General features: G+C 41.4%; 2 protein-coding genes across 5 annotated transcripts in view; one reads left to right on the top strand and one right to left on the bottom strand.

Moving 5' to 3' along the window:
- tbcd (tubulin folding cofactor D) overlaps positions 1 to 22,500 on the top strand; it is a 44,838-nt gene that overhangs the window by 3,292 nt on the left and 19,046 nt on the right. For all 4 annotated transcript variants that reach the window (XM_083524350.1, XM_083524352.1, XM_083524351.1 and 1 more), the window contains exons 5-14: positions 605 to 751; positions 872 to 927; positions 1,634 to 1,775; positions 6,733 to 6,778; positions 6,896 to 7,028; positions 9,502 to 9,644; positions 9,744 to 9,804; positions 10,242 to 10,316; positions 10,449 to 10,543; positions 16,363 to 16,519. In XM_083524350.1, the coding sequence (XP_083380476.1) occupies positions 605 to 751; positions 872 to 927; positions 1,634 to 1,775; positions 6,733 to 6,778; positions 6,896 to 7,028; positions 9,502 to 9,644; positions 9,744 to 9,804; positions 10,242 to 10,316; positions 10,449 to 10,543; positions 16,363 to 16,519 (1,055 nt within the window). The remainder of the gene's footprint in view (positions 1 to 604; positions 752 to 871; positions 928 to 1,633; positions 1,776 to 6,732; positions 6,779 to 6,895; positions 7,029 to 9,501; positions 9,645 to 9,743; positions 9,805 to 10,241; positions 10,317 to 10,448; positions 10,544 to 16,362; positions 16,520 to 22,500) is intronic.
- On the bottom strand, positions 10,706 to 14,991 carry znf750 (zinc finger protein 750). Its single transcript, XM_083524472.1, has 3 exons — positions 14,416 to 14,991; positions 11,593 to 12,852; positions 10,706 to 11,502 (listed from the first exon to the last, which is right to left on the bottom strand). Exons 2-3 carry the CDS (start codon positions 12,840 to 12,842, stop codon positions 10,923 to 10,925), a joined length of 1,830 nt encoding a protein of 609 aa, XP_083380598.1. The 5' UTR covers positions 12,843 to 12,852; positions 14,416 to 14,991; the 3' UTR covers positions 10,706 to 10,922.

The raw sequence follows: 22,500 nt of genomic DNA, 5'->3' as shown, positions 1-22,500 counted from the left end.
CCTATGAGTCACTTTACTAATCGATTCTCTCACGATTCATTTTATGATTCATTTCACAACTCATTTTGAGTCACTTTACGATTCACTTCATCGCTTTACGAGTCACTTTAACGACTCATTTCACAGTTTGAATAGTACAAGTCAGTTTATGAGTCAGTTTGCAATTAATTTCAGGATTCACGTCACATTTCCATTTGAGTCTCTTTAAGACTCACGTTTCCGATTCACTTTGTGTCACTTTAGGAATCACTTCACATTTCGCTTCGATTCACTGTAAATAAAATAAGTATAAGTAAATAAATTAAAAAGTAATAAAACAGTTAATAAAAAAAGTTTTCTGATGCTTTTGTTGCTGAAAGAGTCTCTTACAAATCTCCACAAAATCTAGTGGAACATCTCCCCAGATGAGTGCAGCTGATTATAGCAGTAAATTGGGACTCAATGTAGGAGATTCCTCACAAAGGAGCACATAGGAATTTTATGGTCAGGTGTCCACAGACTTTTGGCCTTCAAGTGTGTGTGTGTGTGTGTGTGTGTGTGTGTGTGTGTGTGTGTGTGTGTGTGTGTGTGTGTGTGTGTATTTTCTCTCTCTCTCGGCTTAAAGACATGGGAAACCCGCTACATGCTCCTGCTGTGGCTCTCCATGACGTGCCTCATCCCGTTCGACCTCTCGCGCCTGGACGGGCTACAGAGCTCCGACCCCGAGCAGAACCGTGAGCCCATCATGGACCGCATCCTCTCGGTCGCCATGGTAACAACATTGTACCTTCAGACAATGTGATGCTTAAATCCACTGATTATAAAACCTGTGTGTGTGTGTGTGTGTGTGTGTGTGTGTGTGTGTGTGTGTGTGTGTGTGTGTGTGTTTCAGTCCTACCTGCAAGTCAGCGATAAATCCAGAGATGCCGCATCGGTGCTCGTGTCCAAGTAAGGGAACCGTTCTCTTTTTTTTTTTTTTTTTTTCTCACTGGAAGATCATTTTTATCCGTTTATTGTTGCATCGAAGCTCACGTGCGTTAGAGCAGCTATAAAGGGTTGTTCGTCGTTAGCCATCATCATATTCCTCTGACCAATCAGGACGGAGCATTTGCCAGCTCAAAAAAAAAAAAAGGCAAACTACAAATACTATAAGGCCAAAAGTTTGTGGACACCTGACAATAAGAGAGAGTGCTTTCTGAACATACTATTCCACATCTAGTCTCTTTTACTGTTGGAATAAGCGACACTCTTCTGGGAAGATGTTCCACTCGATTTGGTGGAGATTCGTTCAGACACGAAGGTAAAGTCAGGTGCAGGTTTGGGTCTCGTCGTTCTCTCGAGTGAAGGAAGGAAATAAATCGTTTGTCTGTTCATAAATAATAAATTCATGGATGGATGTTGTTGACGTTTATGACCACTAGGGGGCAGACTGATCCTGTGTCTGATGTGAGAAAGTTCTCTTTATTAAAATTAAATGTTTAATGAAATTTTTTAAATGTTTTATGTATTTTCCTGTATAGAATTGAAAAAGGATTTTTTTTTTCTTTTTTTTTTTAGAAAATGTTGATTTTAGTGCATTATAGAAAAGATATTTTGCTCAGAAAGGCCAAATGATTTCATTTCGAGCCATAAACTGATTGTAGTTCTGACGCAGGTTTGTGACGCGGCCGGACGTAAAGCGGAAGCGTTTGGGGGATTTTCTGGACTGGGTCGTCGGTATTATTTCACAGTCCAGCGACCTGAGCACGTCGGGTCACCAGGACACCATCGCGCTGGATGGAGCTCTGCAGTCCCTGGTAAACATCTACACTTTTATTTTTGTCTGTCTGTCTGTCTGTCTGTCTATCTATCTATCTATCTATCTATCTATCTATCTATCTATCTATCTATCTATCTATCTATCTATCTATCTATCTATCTATCTATCTATCTATCTATCTATCTATCTATCTATCTATCTCTGTCTAATAACATGACAAAAACATTTAAAATGTAAATAAAACACAACCTAATCACCAGAGATGCAGACTCATAATGTGCAGCGCCTCCCAGAGGCTGTGATCCAGTGGTACCGCTCGTATATACTGGTCTGGAAGTGGAGAACAAACCCTTTTCCAGACTGAGACACGCTAGCTAGCTTCAGGGTTGGACGACCTCCTCATGATGTCTAGCTTTTCTTCACAATGGATTTTTTAGTATCTCTAAGATCAAATAAATTTCTCTTCCTCTGTAGGTATAAAAAAGTCTAACTCTGATGTATTAATGTGTGCAGCTACACACGTGTTTTACCAGTCGAACTCGGCTGTAACAGTTTCCCTCTGACCAACCAATCAGAAGATGGAAAAATGCTGATGCTATTGTGGGCCAGCGAGCTGCACTGTGAGGAGAATCTGAAATCTGATTGGTTAAAGAAACAGAGCTGTTTATTAAGGAGACTGTGGTAAAAGTCCAGCAGTACTGATTCTGAAGGCTCTGGGCAGATTAGATTCACATGGCAGCACATAGAGGCTGAAATCTGATCTGACAAAAAATCTAACATCCACATACACGTACTGAAGCAGTGCAGCCGAGAGAAACACTACGACATGAAGAGAAGAAACTGTTGGGAATAAATTAATACAATTTCATGGAACAAATATGAGAATTTAGGTTGTAAATGTGGGTCAGTGCTTCTGATAGTGTTTAGACCAACAGAGAAGGTTTAGCTGAACCCTGACCGCCTGCCACTGGTCTGCAACCCAGACCTCCTCGACTCACCAACATCACTACCTGACTTCACTACCACTCTTGTGGCTGAATGAATCTCAAACAAATCACCACAAAATCGAGTGGAACGTCTTCCCAGAAGAGTGGAGCTGATTATAACAGTGAACGTGAACTCGGTGTGGAATGGGATCTTCATAAAGTACATCCCAATCCCACTGTCAGGTGTCCGCAAACTTTTGACCACAGTGTATGTGCATTTCTGAAGCTCGTACCCGTGCGCAGTAGTGAGAAACGCATTGTAATAAAACTCAACTTCCCTAAGAACTAAAGCAGTTCCTGTTCCAGCAAGTTCACAACGTGCGCTTCATGAAGACGCAGTAGTTGGTGTGAAGGTTGGAGGGAAAGATCTTGAGAACTTTTAGGATGAATGAGACCTGGAGCTTATTAAAACAGTAGACACCAGAAGGGAGTAGATCAGGAACGAGGTGTGATGACGGACCGACGGGGCAGTAGGATTTTCCGGTTCTCCAGGGCAGTTATAAATGTGTTAGTTTAGTGCCACTCCTGTATTCTGTCTGAGACGCTCGTCAAACTGGTCTCAGAGATTCGCTAGAGATTGTGTGTGCATGTGTGTGTGCGTGCGTGTGCTTGTCTGTGCGCGCGGGTGTGTGTGTGTGTGTGTGCGTGCGTGCGCATGGGTGTGTGCGCGTGTGTGCGCGTGTGTGTGTGTGTGTGTGCAGGTGCTTGGCAGGAGTCGAATGAGGTACATACCTATAACATATAATTACTGTTAGAACTTGGCCAGGTGTTTAATTTTACACACGGAGAAATTTGACCAGTCGGCAGAGTTTTCGAGTTTTCATACTAACGCATGTGTGATTGAAGAAGTCAAGAAGAATCTTTTATTGTTATTACAACCGAATATATCTCACGCAGTACCCAGTGAAATGAGACAGCAATCCTCCAGAACACTGGTGCTACATAGCATAACACAGAGCAACATAACACAACATAGAGCTACATAACATAGAGCTACATAACCCCACATAGAGATACATAACCCCACATAGAGCTACATAGCACAGAGCAACATAACACGACATAAAGCTACGTAACAACATAGAGATCCATAACACAACATAGAGCTACATAACGTGGAGCTACATACCCCTACATAGAGCTATATACCCCTACATAGAGCTACATACCCCCACATAGAGCTACATAACACAACATAGAGCTACCTAACATAGAGCTACATAACCCCACATAGAGATACATAACCCCACATAGAGCTACATAGCACAGAGCAACATAACACAACATAAAGCTACGTAACAACATAGAGATCCATAACACAACATAACGTAGAGCTACATACCCCTACATAGAGCTACATAACACAACATAGACCAGGGACTACATAACCCAACATAGAGCTACATAACAGAACATAGAGCTGCATAGCCCCACATAGAGCTACATAACATAACATAGAGATGCATTACCCAACATAGAGCTACATAACATATCATAGAAAAACATGACCCAACATAGAGCTACATAGCCCCACATAGAGCCACAAAGCATTACATAGAGATACATTACCCAACATAGCTACATAACATTGAGCTACATAACTTAACATAACGTTCCGGACTAAAATAAGTGTCCTCGTCTCATTAAGTGCATCGTGTGCAACTGAGTGTAAACAGTTCAGACAAACTGACAACACAAGACACAAAAAATCACCAACCAGTAAACTGCTGTATAATGTGTTATACAGTAAAATGAGAGAGAGAGAGAGAGAGAGAGAGAGAGAGAGAGAGAGAGAGAGAGAGAGAGAGAGAGAGAGAGATCGAGAGGGCACAATAGAGTTAGAGAGCGAGAGAGCGATGGACAGAGAGCAATAGAGAGAGAGTGTGTGTGTGTGATGGGGAGTGAGCAATGGAGAGAAAGAGAGATCGATAGAGCGGTGGTGCCGGTTGCTGCTGTCGTTCGCTGCACCGTGTCGCTTTTCTCGCCCGAGGTGTTTAAAACTGGCTGCATGTCAGTGCAGTTTCAGGGGAAACAGAGTTTTGAATCAGATTACAGTTTTTCTCAACTGCTTGCAGTCATTTCTCACAACAGAACTGCATTTCTCAAAACTACTCGTTCCACCCTCAGATCCTGTTGTCAGTTCTTCACATCATATCAGCAACTTCTTGTTGTTTTCATCAATTTGCAATTGCTTTTGGACAACATGCAAATGGTTCTGTACATCTGTCAGCTGCTTTTAACAATTCTTGTTGCTTTTGTCCTGCTGTGCAAAATAACTTGTCCTGGTTCTCAGCTGAAATGTCACACCCACCAAACCAATTAGTCTTTTTCTCAGGTTGGAAGTCTGTACTATCAAAATGAGTGAACATGTTCTCAGAATTGTATGTCTGTACAGATTTCTACAAATTGTGAGTACATGTTTGCTAAGAAATATGTCTAGAATTGCTCTCAGGTGAGTCTTCACAGCATCTCCTTACATTCTTAGACAATCTCTATAGAAATTTAATTCCTGAAGATGAGAGGGACCTCAATCGAGATGATCTACCAAAGTATGTAGTAATTTGTGACAATGTCAGTTTCCATCACTCTGACAACATCAGGCAGTGGTTTGTTTACCACCGCAGGATGCTGATTGAATTCCTTCCACCCTACTCCCCGTTCCTGAACCCAATTGAAGAGTTTTTCTCGGCTTGGAGGTGGAAGGTTTATGATCATCAGCCACATACGCGGATGACACTGCTGGCTGCCATGGATGCAGCATGTGAGGACATCTCAGCAGATGCATGCAGAGGCTGGATTAGGCACTCAAGAAGATTCTTTTCATCGTTCATAACAAGGGAAAATACATGTTGTGATGTGAATGAGAATCTGTGGCCCAACACACAGTACCGACATGACGCATAGGAAAACTGCCACGTAATTTCATCTTTGCCTTCTGTTGTACATGTATAGTTTTTCCCACTTTGTCTTTTTCAGGTTTCCATTTGTCGGTAAATAGCCAATGTGTAGTTTCCTTTGTTTTCTGTATGTAAGTACCACCATTGACAGTACAGTAAAAATGTGAATAGTCTTATCTTTTGTTTCGATTCTTCCATATACTGTTACGTGGGTCGATGTAGATTGGTTAGATGAGGTTAGATGGAGTCAATCACAAATATTATCTATTCATACCATGTAAATTACTGTCACACCTGGTTGATGCACAATGGTTTGCAAGAGTAACTTCTATTTTTACCGGAGGGACACTGTAAATTATGACACACACCAGTACGGTAATTTAGTGGTTTCTAGTCATCAAAACCTGACTTGAGTATAATTTAAAACTGAGTATGATGTTCTACTCAACATGACTAATATATTTGCCTGTCACGTTCACATAGTTGAAAAAATGACATAGAATTCTGCTGCCTCTGACACAATGATTGATGAAAAAACACGCTTTTGCACGATAGACAAAGCATTTTGAGCAGGTGACGCGTATTTTCCGGTTATCCACTATCTTGTGCAGTTTGTACGTGTTGTTTTGAGAAATGCACTTGGAGATCTGCAAACTTCAATTCTGATCTGAGAAATGACTGAAACCAGTTGAGAAAAACTGTAAAAGTCACCAGGTTGCAGCTTCTGCAAGTGAATACAGGGGGCGCCCTCTTTCCACTTTCTTCCACTTTCACTTCAAAAAGGCACACAATTGTACCACGACGTCTCCCCATTTCTCTCTCTCTCTCTCTCTCTCTCTCTCTCTCTCTCTCTCTCTCTCTCTCTCTCTCTCTCTCTCTCTCTCTCTCTATCTATCTATCTATCACTCTCTCTTTCTCTTTCTCTACAGTCTCCAGTGTCAGAGCTAATAATCAATAATGAAGGGTAATCAATCAAAAAATAATCAATTGAATGTAGCTATTGATAGACAGATGCATGTGTAGGTGGGGCGATGTATAGATAGACAGACAGACAGACAGACAAACAGTTTTGATTCCAAAGCATGCTGAGAAAGCTCTCCTTGTCCTCCAGGCTCAGCTCTTCAAGCACGGCAAGCGTGAGGACATCCTGCAGTATGGTGCGTATCACCTCCGCGAGAACGTTCCCACAGCTCTGGTGATGATTTATTTCATGATTTGATGATTTTTGTGTGAAATAACGAATGAGCAGTGACGTTAACGTTGATGTTCCTCAGTCCCGACAGTGCTTCAGTGCCTGGACCAGAAGAAAATAGCGGAGAGCAGTCAGACTATGCTGAGGAAGCTGGCCGTGAAGGTGGTGCAGAGAATGGGGCTCACATTTCTGAAGCCACGCCTGGCTGGGTGGAGGTAAGAGACTTCAACACAAACTCTATCAGTATGGCTTCCTGTCAAGCTGCTTCATCTGTAGAACATTTATGGAAGGAGTCTCCAGTGTCAGAGCTTCTCAGGGTAAAGATGTAAACCCTGTTTATAGTCTCTGTAACATCTAAGAGTTTTTAGACACCAGACCATAAGATTTAGATGAATGTCCGATTCCACACTGTCTCCATTCGCTGTTATAATAAACTCCCACTAGATTTTGTAGAGATTTGTATAAGATTTTTTTTCAGCCACAACGGTTTGTTTTAGTAAAGTCAAGTACTACAGGATGTAGGTGAGGTGAGGAGGTTTGGGGTGAGGAGACCTGGGGTTCATCCCACAAGTGTTCAGTAGTTTTGGAGCTCTATAGCAGGAGATCTTCCACTCTAAACCATGGAAAGCAGATTTGCATGGAGCCGGCTTTTGTGTCACAGTTGTGGAACATGTTTTGGGGTCCCCTCGTTTAAGTGAAGGGACAATTTCATGCTACAGCATCCAAAGACGTCTGATACAATTGTGCACCTCGTACTTTGTGCAACAGTTTAAGGAAGAACTGTTTATGGGTAGAAATTAGAGGTCGGTCGATTCATTGGTCGATCGCTGGGACTATCGGCTATCAGCAAAAATCCATACCAATTTTCTCCCATTGAGAGAAAAATGATGCGGCCTTCAGAGAAAAAGGTTTGGGGACCCCTGGTGTTCATTGAGAGAAAAATGATGTGGCCCTCAGAGAAAAAAGGTTTGGGGACCCCTTGTGTACATTGAGAGAAAAATGATGTGGCCCTCACAGAAAAAAGATTTGGGGACCCCTGGTGTACACTGAGAGGAAAAATTATGTGGCCCTCAGAGAAAAAAGATTTGGGGACCCCTGGTGTACACTGAGAGGAAAAATTATGTGGCCCTCAGAGAAAAAAGGTTTGGGGACCCCTTGTGTACATTGAGAGAAAAATGATGTGGCCCTCACAGAAAAAAGATTTGGGGACCCCTGGTGTACACTGAGAGGAAAAATGATGTGGCCCTCAGAGAAAAAAGGTTTGGGGACCCCTGGTGTACACTGAGAGGAAAAATGATGTGGCCCTCAGAGAAAAAAGGTTTGGGGACCCCTGGTGTACACTGAGAGAAAGTACATTGCGATCTGCCTTTTATTGATCATGCTTTCGGGAACCTTGGCCCTCGAGGGTATGAATCACAGCTGAAACCGTTTCGAACTAAATGTGATTCATAGCTCTGAGGAATGTGACAAATGTCTCACAAACAAGTTTTGGAACAATTTGAAAGAGAAGAAAGAATAGAATCTGCCAGGCTGCAGGATTGCAGAGTTTACTGTTGGATCAATGCTTTATGGGGGCAAGTTGAAGCACTAGCAAGACCTTCATACTCAACTGCCCCAGGAATGCTGCTGTACCATGGCTGAACCTTGATTCTGGTGCCAACTGCCTAACAAGTGTACAAACAAAAACTTTATTTTCTGCAAACAGAACAGTCCGGCGCTGCCAACAGTTACAATTTATTAATCGTTTAAGTATAAACGGCAATTGTTTGTTCTACAAATGTTGTGGAACATCTACAAAGCACGTTCGGTCCTGTTATCACTTATGTTACAGCAGCTACGTCAGCAATCGTTTTTTTTTTCGCAACTTTGTTTTTTTTTCCTCTTAAAGATCGCATTTGGTTGCCATTACTTATATTTTCACCTCTGACTGTTACTGGAGGCTCCTTCTGTAAATGCTGAACAAACATTTAACCAGGGCCGTGTATCGGCAAGAATCTAGCGATACGATACGCATGACGATACGATCCGTTGAGATACGTTACGCCGTTATACTGTAAGCAGAGCGATATTTGGGGTTATTTCTTCTTTTAGGAATAGGATCTAATTCTGGGAAATCTCTCATTACGAACACACCATCATATGCAAACCATTGTTTTTTTAACCAGTTTTTATTTAAATGAGTGAAATAAGTATTTGATCCTTAAGCAAAACTTGACTTGTACTTGGTGGAGGTTGGACGTTTCTTGCAGTTGGTCACCAGGTTTGCGCACATCTCAGGAGGGATTTTGGTCCACTTCTCTTTACAGATACTCTCTAAATTTTAAAGGGTTTAAAGCTTTTACTTGGCAAATCGAAGCTCCTTTGACAGATCTTCTATGGGAAACAGGTCGTTGGTTAGTACTTCCTGTCTGTTAAGTAGACTGTTATTTATCTAGCGGTTGAGTTATAAACTCGAAACGAAACAACTGGCATGAATCTTTAAATTCTAATGAATTCTTCTATGATCTTTTTTTTTCATATACTGACAGACAGGTTTTGTTTGTCAAATCAAGACCCTGCAAAGTTTTGTTACTACAGGAACTACAGGAGTTGTTGAAAAAGATTGAACACCTTCTGATGAATCAGAATCGAGAATTCAGCAGCACTGTGGTACAAGTAACAATACAATTCAATTCGCTTGTCATCCAGGTACCAGAGAGGAAGCCGATCTCTGGCATTCAACCTCAGCCAATCGGAGGCTTCTGAAAATGTGCTGGACGTAAAACCCGATTTAGGGTCCATAACCCCAGAGGAGGACTACGACATCCCAGAGGAGGTGGAGAATGTCATCGGTATGTTCCGCTTCGACCAAAAATAAAAGCGAACCGTTGTTGCATCATTGGTGTTCCATATTACATAATATAATTATTGAAACTTATTTCTTTTTACAGAGCAGCTGCTGGCGGGTTTAAAAGACAAAGAGACGATCGTGCGCTGGTCTGCCGCTAAAGGGTAGGAAAGTTTTTTTTTTTTGAAACCTACCTCATCGTTTAACGTCGGTGTTTTGTATTAAACAAATTTACGCAAATAACCCTGAACTGAGGTAATCACCAGAACTGGATTCGTATGCTAACTTCTCCATGCAGTTAGCATGATGCAAATCGGTGCTCCCGAGCTTCTAAGACATGTATACCATGTGTTAGCATTGGAGTGAATGTTCAAAGCTTAACCAATAATCACTATTTAAACACAGAGAGTGTTTTAACCAAACAGGTACAATTTGTTGACTGGATGAGGAAATGATGTGTAAATTGTTCCCCTGAAGCATTTCTTTATTTCTCTTGGGGCTCCGTGTTCCAGAAAATGCTTCTATTCTAATGAAGTGCCCTTCAATATTCGTTTCAGGGTGCAAAGATTGTGATCGTTGTTTATCTTTGTTTAACGTGCAGTATTGGAAGAGTTACTGGGAGGCTGCCCAAGGAGCTGGCAGACGACGTGGTCGGCTCAGTCCTGGACTGTTTTAGGTAAGGATTTGATGCTAGTTCCTGTTAAACCTTGTCTAAGGATTCATTACCTGATTTATCAAGGATAGCAGGAAAGAAACTGTTGGGTTTTTTTGGGGGGTCTGATGGTTCCTCTTGTTCTGTGTATTCCAGCTTCCAGGAGACAGAGAATGCATGGCATGGTGGTTGCCTTGCTCTAGCGGAACTTGGTCGTAGAGGATTGTTGCTTCCTTCACGCCTCTCAGATGGTGGGTTGATTTTGTGTATAATAAAGGGGGATTATCAGAAAGGGATAAAATCTTTTAGCACGTATCGTTACTTGATTTGTGGTTGTGGACCATGGTACAAAAACGATAAATTGGGCGAAAAAATGGTTCTAAGGTTTCTACCAGCAAAAGTACACACAAGTCTGTATTTTACAAACTCTTTATTTACAGCAAAATTAAACGTTTAAACATAACGTGATGTACAATCTCATTTTAAACCTGCACTCTGACATATCTGACACTCGGACTTATCGGAGAATGCTGCATGTAAGAAAAGCTATATACATACATATCAAAGGTAAGTCTTTGACATCAGCCAAAAAGGGTGCATCTGAAAGTGCCAGTCCTCTTCAAATGTCAATCAGCAGTTCTGGGTCCTCCTCCTCTTGTCCCGGACCGGCTCGTTCACCCTGACTCTCTTGCTGGTGGTTTTCATAGCCTCCTCACTCTGTTTTTTCTGTTTCTTGGTTGCCATGTTCTGCTCAGACTTGCTTGTGTCAGGAGCCTGATCTGGTTCGTGACTTTGAATATCCGTTTGTGGTTCTGAAGCAAGTTTGATCGTATTGATGTTGCTTGAGCTAGCCAGCTGACAGAGTGCAAATGCTGCAGAGTGTCTGCGGTCACACTGCTCTTCATCCGTCGGACTTGTCTGCACTTGTCTGAGACTGACTTGTTTAGGGACCTCGTCTGAGTTTGTGCCAGAACCTGTCTGGACCTGGGCACAGAGACGGAGATCGAGAGGGGAATCTTCATCATCGCTTTCCGATTCTGAGTCGAGCTCCTCTTCTGACACATTGTCGAATGTGTGGATGGTTTTGTCCCAGTCCCGTTTTGACAGATTTAGAGGAGCTTCTGCGTCATCGCTGTCTTCATCCTCAGCTTCTTTAGATAAGAAGCCAGAGCGTAGAGTAGTACCAAGAGTAGTACCTTCTATAATATCTCTGAAAAGAGAACAGAAAACAAAATGTGTTTGTTTTATTGGCTTTACAATGCTTATTTTTTTCCAAGTCCTGAGTGAAAGTTGTACCTACCTTCTTTGCTTCTTTGTGCTGCTTTCTTGCTGTTTGGTACACAGGTCCATTGATATTTCTGGTTCTCTGATTGGCCCCCTTCCTGGAGTGGTACACTCTGTTTGGCAGGTAGATTGTGGCTCACGATGAGTAGAATGCTGTGTGTTGCTGTCCTTGTGCTGGGTGATCTCTGCAATGCTTGGCCTGTCTGGAGACCCCGAAGCAGCGCAGCCAGCCATCGGGCTCTGGCGAGTAGCCCTGTCACCTCCATGCTGTTGGTTCCCTCTGGCTTCTGATGGCCTGCTGTAGGAGCCTGGCTGGAGGTAGGCGTACCTTCCATAGTCCCTTGGCTCAAAGCCATGGGAGAACATCTCCATGGGGATATACCTTGGGCCCTGTAAAGTCTGAGTGTGTTCAGGAGGATAAACACCATAAGGAAAGGGTGGGACACCTTGGAGCAGGGGGTGACTATATCTGTAGGGGTATGGTGGAAGAAGAGAAGGGTGATTGGGTGGGATTAGAGATGCTGGTACAAGGGGTCTGTTGTGATCTTGAAGGCTCAGACAGTAAGCAGGTGGGATGCTTTGGTTCTGCAAGTAGGTCTGGTAAAAGGCATGAGCAGTTCTATCAGGAAGCATGTATGGTGGGTAATCTGCAGGGGGTTTGAGGTGAGCAGATGTTGCCCAGGTTGATCCGGGGTGGAAAGAAGGGCGAACAGGTCCGTGTGAAGGGGGTTGATCCGCTTTACGCAGGGGCACAGCCTCGTTTTCAGATTTCCGTTGAACTGGAGAAAAGGCAGAGGATGAAGTGCACTGTATCGGTGTTTCAACAGCTCCCGGATCCCTGCTTTCACTGCTGATCAGCTCAGTATTTTCTGGAGCTTTCTTCACAGGACTCTCATTTCCTTCTCCATTATGTTCCACTTCCACCTTTTTGGAGTCCAAATCATCCAGCTTTTCTATAGTATTAATTTTGCCGTTAGGGTTGTTTGGTTGGATTGGACTGGGTTTGACTGGCATTGAGGGTTCAGGGTGTACCTGATTAGTGGAAGTGCTGCGCTGTGAAGCTCGGGACGCTCTGCCAGTCTGGTCTCCACGCTGAGACACTAGAGAGATGGAGTTCTTGCACAGGTTGTACTTCATGTGATTAAAGAGATGCGACTTGATGTTGCAGGTGAAGGGACATTGGAAGCACTGGTATTTGAAGGGTTTGCCAGGAGGACGGGGAATATAATGAGGCTTCTTTGGTTTTCTTTCTTGACGGGTTTCCATTTTGGCTCTCCTAAAAAATACAGAGAAATTAAATAGGTGAAAATGCACAAAAAATAAAAATAAAAATAATTTTAAGCCTGGCCTTGTGTGAACTGTTCCTTGGGGGGCCATCTGAGGTTTTATTTTATTTATTTATTTTTTTTGCCTGGGGTACTATTTGGCAGCTTGACGGTACACATTCAAACTTGGGGGCCTGTTTTGCATACACTGAGGCAGTTTTTTTCCAGGGCTTTTTGGCTTGTGCTTCGTCGATTGTTTGATTTGCCGCACACTCCTGGCCCTGAGATTCAGCGACAGGTAGGAGCTGTTCTGACTAAGAAATCGCAGGCCTGTGGAGACTTGCTTCTCTTTTTCGAATCCTATTCTGACGGCGTGGGAAACGGCAGACACCTGCTTCCCGTAACCCCACCTGTAAGCCACTTGTGCACACACACACGATGATCTCACCTGCACACAGGTCTTCAGGAAGCTGCCTGGTGCTGATTAATGATCATAACGGTACTTCAGAGGTTTTAGGAGTTTCGCCTTGTTGGCCCGTATTGATGAATTGTTTTTATAAATGCCTGCCATAGTTCCTGATCATTCCAAAGTTGCAGAACGCTTCGTGATCAGCTATTTTATGCAAAAGCTTGAAAAAATGCAAAACGAAAAGAATGCTTCATCGGAGCCCTAAGAAGACTGAAGATTTACAAGCCCCAGGGTTGGTATTGGAAGGGTGAAGATCTTCTTCTTTTTTTTTTCTTTCTCTCCTTCTGAAGTATTACATGCAAATTCTCTGTTGTTTAAGACACTGCCCTAAGGAACCTGCTTGTCATGCATTGTCACAGCATCTTGTCAATCCAGTTTTGGATTAGCTGTTGCAAGTGCTGCCGCTCCCTCCAGAGGAATAAAATTGCTTCAAGAAGTTTCTGTTGTGAAATACCGATTTTTTTAGTTTTGTGTATTTATTATTAATTTGGTTTGCCCAGGACATCTTTTACAGCTTGAATCTATCTAGTGATCTTAGCATTCCAACGAATATGACATGGTACATTACAAGGAATATGCCAATGGGGCAATATTTTCGAACAGGTTTTAGTCAAATATTATAAGTTCTGTAAACGTCTACTGTCGCGAAACTAAAGTTGTGAAGCTTTAATAATTGCAGAAATTCTTCATGAGCCTTTCATTTGAAGATAAATGTCACTTTATGCCTTGTAATGATGGTAGCATTTGTGGTATGACAACAATTTAAACCTTTTGAATGCAATTGAATACATTTTTAATAAATAATCAAGCACAAATATTAAACAATGGGATGCCAGATATTTCTATTAACTGTTGTAGCTATTAATAGTATTGGAAGAGTACGTGTGGTTCATGTGTTCTATAGCAGTACAGCTCCTGGGTAACAGGTGGATTAGGAGCTTCAAGTTTTAATCAGAAATATAACACTGAAATAACAAGATCTACTGATTTTCTAACAAGAGACTGGTGGATACAATGCGATATACAATACAGTTTTCCAATCACACGTGGCTGTCGACAACCTGGCAACAGAAAAACGAAATGTCAACATGTAGACGAGACTTACCTGCTGCCTGATGGCGGTCCCGGTATAAACCTTCCAAAATCAGTGAAGTTGTCCTGGACCACGGACAACCGCTTGGACGATGTCGAAGTGTGTGTGAAGACTACGGGCGTTGTATCTGATCAGTCCTGTATGTCTGTCTAACACTGTGGAGCTGTCAATGGGGTGGAGTCTATGCCCAGGTAGAGCCCTCAGGCAACACCTCTCTAGCTAATATTAGTCAGGCCCCGAGCCACGATTCACCAGCATGGCTCCCACAAGCCTGAGATTATTGCCATTGCTCTTTGGCATGTGCCGCTGTGTTTCTACCTGAGACAGGATCAGAATCAGGGGGACGGGAGTCTGTGAGGATGCACCACTAGGATTTGCATGCAGCAGAATTAGTTTTTCCTGACTTGTTCAGCTTAGTGGGAATGTCTGGAAGGGAGATTATTCGCCGATTTACATTTTCTCATCTTCGAGTTTGACAAAATGGTTTCTTATGGATACAAGATTCCTTCATTGCACAATGAATACGACTCGAATCACGACTTTACAATGAATGTTTTTAGATTTATTACTGAGTATTACCCGGTTTGACTGGTCATTCCAATACTTTCACGCCAATTCCATTTTTTTTTTTTATATTTATATTTAATTTATATATATAATATAATATTTAACCGAAACGCAGAGAGAAATGTGCGTTTTCAAAAACGCAGTTGTGATTGGTTGTTATGTTGTGAGGCAGCAGTTGCCATGACAGTACAGCGCCCCCTCCCGCTGTGCGACCAAACACATGGAAAACATCAGAGATTGTAACATAACGCAAGTTCTGGTTAAAATTTGAAATCATTATCTCAGAGGTACAGACGGTCTGCATAAATAAATCTGGAAAATGTATGGCATTTTAAAATAAAAAAAGGTTTAGGAACCCTGATTGCATTGATTCCACCAACAGATTAAATTTTCTTCATCATTGTAATCAAATGAATTTTTTTGTTTATTTATATAACATCATATAGAAAATCCTGATTAGTCAAGACCAGGAAAACCAGTACTTTGGTTCTGAAGGTCGTTAACTTCCAATCAGACCCACGCCAAGCTGCCAGTCCTGGGCCCCTGAGCGAGGCCCTTAACACCATGGCTGCTCAGGTGTATGAATGAGACAAATGTAAATCACTGTGGATAAAGGCATCTAACAAATGGCATAAATGTAAATATAGTTGGTACATTGATAAGTTTCTGTATGTTTAGTAATACGATTAGTTGTATGGACTCTGTGTTTAGCTGATGGTGAAGTATGATGGTAAATCAGAGGGATGGATATATATATATATATATATATATATATATATATATATATATATATATATATATATATATATATATATATATATATATATATATAATTATTTGGCACACCCAAAACAAGTGCAAATGCCATTTATTTGGCCTCCAGTGAAATAAGGAGTTAATCAGATCTTCACTGCTGCTACATTCATGGAAAACTCTAAAGAGAAACACACACACATGTATCTTCTGCATCACATCGCATCGTCCAAGATTGGTTTTGGAATGAAATTGTTAGTTGACGTTTTTGTCTAGACAATTTAATTACACAGTTTTCCTTCATTCTCATGCAGTTCCCATAATACATCATGGCAGTGCATTTAGATTTGCCCCTTTACTTCCTTTTTAACCCCTTACAAGCTAAAGTATTGGCACCCTAGACCTTACGCTATCAAGCAGGGCCGTAGCTACAGAATGTCTCGATCGACTGGGACGTCTTGCATGTTTTTGTGGTTTTCATTAAAGTCTCAGGCTTACAACTGTTCGATTTACTCACAGAAACAGGGGCCCCTGGGCAGTGCGGGCCCCATATAATTGACACCACCTTTCCACCCCCCCCTAGTAGCGTCCCTGCTGACATTTTAAATCTATAATATAAATGTGTGTTTTTGTGTGTAGTGGTCCCTCTGATCCTGAAGGCCCTGGTGTATGATGAAAGAAGAGGAGCCTGCAGTCTGGGCTGGAACGTGCGGGACGCCGCGTGTTATGTGTGCTGGGCGTTCGCTCGCGCTTACGAACCCAAAGAGCTGGAGCTGTACGTCAATCAGATCGCCAGGTAACGACGCAACGACACGTCACACGACTAGCGCGACTACGACCTCACTTTTAAAAGTTTTTTTTTTCGATATTAAAAGTAGAACATTTAGTGATACAACATAAGGACGCTAAAAAACTGCTGCCGTTATGCTAATGACACGTGATCCGATTAGCTGTCCTGATTTGGTGTCTCTCAGTACATCTAACAGTAATAAGTGACTTCCTGTATTTATTCCACTGATTAATGAAAATTCGAATTACAATTACCCGGCTGCGCTGGGAGCATTCCGACGTATTTGTTTTTCCCTCCATACAAACTGACATGGGGGCGGAGTCAAGAGACGTCCTGAGGGGAGAAAGTGAATATTTTTTTCGTTTCTTTTTTTTTTTTGTTTCAGCTACGTCATGCACTCGTGCTGAGGGCTATGATTTAAAGCCTTATGGGTTCTTAAAAAAAAAATACAAATTATTTATACGAGTGGGAATAACTTTTGTCTTTTATTTCTTTCTTGCTTTATTTTATACATTGCAGCCCCAAAATGGTTCGAAAGAATAAAAAAACATGCGAAAAAAGAAAACACTTGTAACACACCAATCATCAACGCTGATCCTAAAACACGGCAAATTTTTGTTTTTGTTTTGTTTCTGTCATTATTTATCTCTCTTTTCAAAGCGTAGCACAGCGAGTGTGTCGGAAAGCCGGAAAAAAGCATTACACCTAAAACAATAAACAAACAGCACAGGCGAATGTGTTCAGGAATTTTGTGTGCGTTCTCACCTGGGACCGATTTGAATTCTTGGGCTGCCGTCACAGTTCGTACTTCGCGCTCCAGGGTGGATTCTTCTCGACTCGGATCAGTTGGGTGTAGCTTGTTGTACTTGACATCGCTTCCCAAGCTTTGAGAAGAGGGGAGACGGTCCATGGTCTTCTTCATCTTGTTTAGCGATTGATTAAGTACTAAAGAGTGTTTTATATATCGGGGACACGAGTCATTTCGAGATTTTTTTTTTTTTAAAGTTAAACTCCATTGAAAGTGACTGCTGAATTCTAGATTCTGATTGGTTCAGACAGCAGTGATGTCTACTTATAGGCACGTTCTTACACACACATACAGACAGACGCACAAACACGTTTGTTATTAAAACCGTAAAAAAAAAAAAATTATAATTTGACCGGTTTCTTAGATTTCAAGGTCTGATAGTGACTCTTAATGTAAAAGATTTTACATCCCATCTAAAAAAAAATAAACTTGCAGCAAAAAGAAGGAATGGAATTTACATTATAAAAGATAACACATTTTTGTTTGTATTGTGTTAAAAAATGCATAGATAAAAGTTTTAATTTCAAACGTTTTATGATTGATTTTTAGATGTTGTGGAGATTTTGTGTGAGATTCGTTCCGGCACAAGGATGTGTGTTAGGAAAGTCAGGTACTTCAGGATGTAGGTGAGGTGAGGAGGCCTGGGGTGCAGCCGGCATGAAAAATTCATCTTGTTCAATAGGGTTGAGAGTCAGAGCTCTATGGCATGAGAGATCTTCCACTCCATCCCATGGAATCCTCATGGAACTGGCTTTTGTACCATGTTGGAACAGGTTCGGGTCCTTCAGATCAATTGAAGGGAAAATTTCATGCACATCCGAAGACGTCCGATACAATCGTGTGCCTTCAAATTTGTGCTGAAAGTTTTAGAAAGAACCAGATATGGTTTTGGGAAAGACGGGTGTCCAAATACTTTTGGCATAGACTGTGTAATCTGGGTTTGTTAAAGTTTTTTAAGGCGGTAAATATTCATTATTTGTCATGCCGTGTAACTAGAACGTACAGAGGATTAACGCGAGGTCAGTGTAGAACGTCCTTCATGTTCTGCAGAGTGGAGTTCTGGAGAACCGGACGAAAGAATAGAATAGAACCTATTATTCACTTAATAAACTCTGACTCTTCTGGTCACATCCTTCAGGCTGTGTTTTCATCCAGTTCTCCAACTCCTGAGCCACAAAGCTAAAACAATCCCGCATGTCACGTTTCCTCATTTTTGCGTGTCAGTTTGTGCTACAGGCGTCCGCGAGGCTGATTTACAGCCCTGTAAGTGTATAAGTACCTTTTTGCGGGGTTTTTTTTTTTTTTTTGGTTGTTGTTGTTTTTCTCTTAAGATCTTTTGTCCTGGAGGAATGCTCAGAGTTTTGTAGCAGGCATGTCTGCTTCTCGTCCCAAACCAGTTCTTGATGCCTCTCCCGGCTCGGAGTGTCTCAATCACACCCTTTTATTTATTCGTTCTCTGATGGGCTTCTGTGTCTGGTGTGTGTCTTTCTGGCATCTACTATGTCAAACTATAAAAGAACACGACTGAAATTATGGAGTAGACAAAAGATTTTCGATTCTTCAAATGTGTCCACAATTGACGGACCAAATGCAAACCAGATGGGACGGCATGTCGCTGCAAAACGCTGTGGTAGCCATGCTGGTTAATTGTGCCCTCAAATTTGGTGTCAAACTGTGTCACCAGCAAAGCATCTCACACAACACACTTCCTCCTCCATGCTTCACAGTGGGAGCCACAGATTCAGGAACCTTCCGTTCAACCTCTGCACGTCTAACAAAGTCAAAGCTGTTAGAAAAAAACCTACAAAAAAATCTCAAATTTGGATTCATTAGAACAAAAACAGTTTTCCACTGATCTAATGTTCGATCTTGTGTTTTTTGGCCCAAGCAAGTCTTTCCTGCTTGTTGTTGTTATTCCAAAGTAATGGTCTCTCTTTGACGCAACGGAGACCATGAAGGCCTGACTCACGCTAATGTTGAAATATGTCTGCCACTATAACTACGAGGAGTATTTATGTAATCTAAGAAACTTATCCTCTGCAGTAGAGGTAGCTCTTGGTCTTTTTTTCCCTGACACAGTCCTCTTGAGAGCCTGTTTCATCAGTGTTTGGTTGTTGTTTGTAAATGCACTTGGGAATACATTTAAAGTTCTTGAGATTTTTCAAATGGACTGACCTTCATTTCTTGTATTGTTTTTTGCCATAATATGGATTTGTACAGTAGATTTTGTAGCACTAATTGGGCTGTTGACTCACTGTGTACTCGCTCATTTCTCTGCACAAAACAAAACGATGGTCTAAAGCAGTCATCCCCGGGCTGTGGACCAGCACCGGACCGTGGGTACATTGGTTCCGGGCCACACACAAAGAATACATAACTTACATTATTTCCATTTTATTTTTAATCCGATTCTAAACGATGTTTTATTTTGGAAAATGACCGGATTTTCTCCTCCACATCTGTCTATAACTCACTCTTGATGCATGTCATGATGCCTCGGTCACATGACTTACCTCCATCCACTACCTTCTTAAAGGGGCTCATATAACAATACTGCTAAATTCAAACCCCCAAGCGAGCAAAATGAACAAAAAAACACAACAGTGGATTCACGTTTATTATTATATTTAGAAAATAACAGTTTTTATGCTTGTTGTATCATTTAAATTTATTGTATTTATCAGCCACACCTTAAAGGCCGGTCCATGAAAATATTGTCCGACATTAATCTGGTCCGTGGTGCAAAAAAGGTTGGGGACCGCTGAGTTAAAGCACATTAAGAAGGCAAGAAATGTATTAATACTTTAGTATTACATTTTACAATGTTAAAAATAAAATATTTATATATATATATATATATTTCAAAAAAAAATTTCAACAATTTTAAATCAAATGCCTGTTTGGTTAAATAATAGCTAAAATTATATTTTATAATATTTTATAAATCTAAAATAAAATAGAATACATCAAATTAATGAAAAAAAAACCTTTTATTATATAATTATATTATAAAAAGTGGCGAAATTCTAAACTTCAACCCGACAAACATTTATTCACGACGTCCTTTCTTTACCCAGATATGGAAAAAAACAAAAAGAAAACTTAAAATGTAATATATATTTATAATTTTAAAAAATGAAATCGCTAAACATTTGTTTTAATGTAACCGAGTCTGAAACCGAGCACCAAAACCCGCCATGACGCTCAAATCTGGCAATTAAAACCATCCGTGCGGAAACATAGCAAAGGTTCCGTTTGGTGTCCTAATGATTTACCTCATTTAAAACACCATAAAATCTTGAAAACATTTTAAAGAATATTCAGTCTTCATGCTGTATGTTGAGTTCGGTTTCACTAATAATAAACACATTTGAATAAAGCATCAATATTCGTCCATGCGCATGTTAATTACTTTAAAAATGTTAATACTCTATTTATTTAAGGTACATTTAGAACAGACACAAATGTGGGGGTAATCACGTGACTCATGACCATCGTGCACTATATATATATATATATATATATATATAGTATACTGTGTCCAGGCTTTTCATTTTATTTAATATAAAGGCGAGACAGTCAAAGTTCATGTCTGAGTTAAAGTTTTGACACCCCTCACCTCCAGACGAGTGTTTAACTTTTTAGCAAAATTTAGAGAATGATATTAAAAAAAAAACAAAGTCGTCCCACTGTTAATGAAGGAGGAGGATGATGATGATGAAATGTTGTGATTTATCTTCTCTCCTCCCCTCTCTCCTCCCCCTCTCCCTGCTCTAGGGGCAAGTGTAGACACATCCGTAACCGCTCCAGTTTTGTCACCCTCTCTACTTTCTACCCCCCCCACCTCCCTTTTTTTTTTTTTCTTCCCGTGCAGTGATCCGTTTCCTTGTACGCTGCCAGGTTTCGACTCGGCCGCTGTGGTTTCGGTCGCCTTCTCGCTCGAGCTTGTTGCGTCCTGTCATCGCTGCTTCCCGACACCCTCGTGCTCTTACACTGACACTAAAACACACACACACACACACACACACACACACACACACACACTCCGTGAATTGTGACTTTCTTTTACACTTGTGCAAAAGTACAGGAAAACAAAAGGTGATCAGATCCGTCAGCGAATCGTATTGGACGCTTCAAAATTGTGATTGAAACAAGCCCACCATGGCGTCTGTTTTGTGTCGCTCCAGGCCATGCGTCGAAAACCTTCACGGACTGTGTGTGTGCTGTATTGTGCACGTTTATACTTTTCCCTGTGCAATAACTCCAGTTGCACATCATCTTCGCAGCCGTGTGTGTGTGTGTGTGTGTGTGTGTGTGTTGTGAGAATCCCTCGTGGGCACGTTCACACAGCCTGTCAGCATGCAGGGTAGAAAGTGAGCCAGGACAGGGTGATAGGGGCTCTATGGGATTGGAGTAGCAGGTAAAAAGTTCTGGTGTCTCTCGTCATCACGCGTCTGGGTTTAAGCGTTGCACAACCTCAACAACGCCGTTCCCAGCTCCCGAAACTCGTTACGCAAATCCTGAAACAATGTCACGGTTTCAGTGTATTGTCTCTGGCCATACGCCGATCCTTAAGGAAAACGAGGAACGCGAGTGTTTCATCATCTTGCTCCGTTCTTCCTCACCTGTCTAATTACAGGATCAACCAATCAGAAGCGGGCAGATCTTCGTCCACATCCTTTATTCATGTACAAGTTGGCGTTTGTATCACGATGCAAAAAAAACCCTGCTGATTTATTTCTACTTAATTATCAGTAGATGTTCTATAATTATTTTTTATTATTTAGAAAGTGACCAATAATTTGTGAGCAATATTTGATATGTAGATCGATTTCTCGTCGCTAAACCGTTTCTCGAGCGCGTTCTCGCTCTGCTACGTGAATACGACGTATCGCATCGCTACGAAAACAGAGGCGTGTCCTGAGGGTCACATAGAATACAGATTAACCTGGCAGAGGTAGAGCTGTGACTTCCTGCACACGCAACAGGAAAAGAACGTCTGGTTTAATTTCATCTTTTTTCTTTTTCTCTTTTTTGTGAAAAGGGGCCACGTGTAAGACGTCAAAAGGCACTTAAGTAAATTGATGATTTGTCTGAACCGAAGAAATAAAAGTTATCGTTCTGTATCATATCATGTTTTTTCATTGAAACGCATCGTGTTGGACTGGAAATCGAATCG

This window comes from Silurus aristotelis (genome assembly GCF_946808225.1).
Source record: "Silurus aristotelis genome assembly, chromosome: 21".
In the NCBI taxonomy this organism is placed as follows: domain Eukaryota; kingdom Metazoa; phylum Chordata; class Actinopteri; order Siluriformes; family Siluridae; genus Silurus; species Silurus aristotelis.
This window is presented reverse-complemented; position numbering and strand designations above follow the sequence as displayed.

Coding starts and splice junctions, on each gene's coding strand:
- znf750 (XM_083524472.1), bottom strand. CDS start 12,842: ATGGAAACCCGTCAAGAAAGAAAACCAAAGAAGCCTCATTATATTCCC. Junction 11,503..11,592: donor AGCACAAAGAAGCAAAGAAG/GTAGGTACAACT, acceptor TTCTCTTTTCAG/AGATATTATAGAAGGTACTA.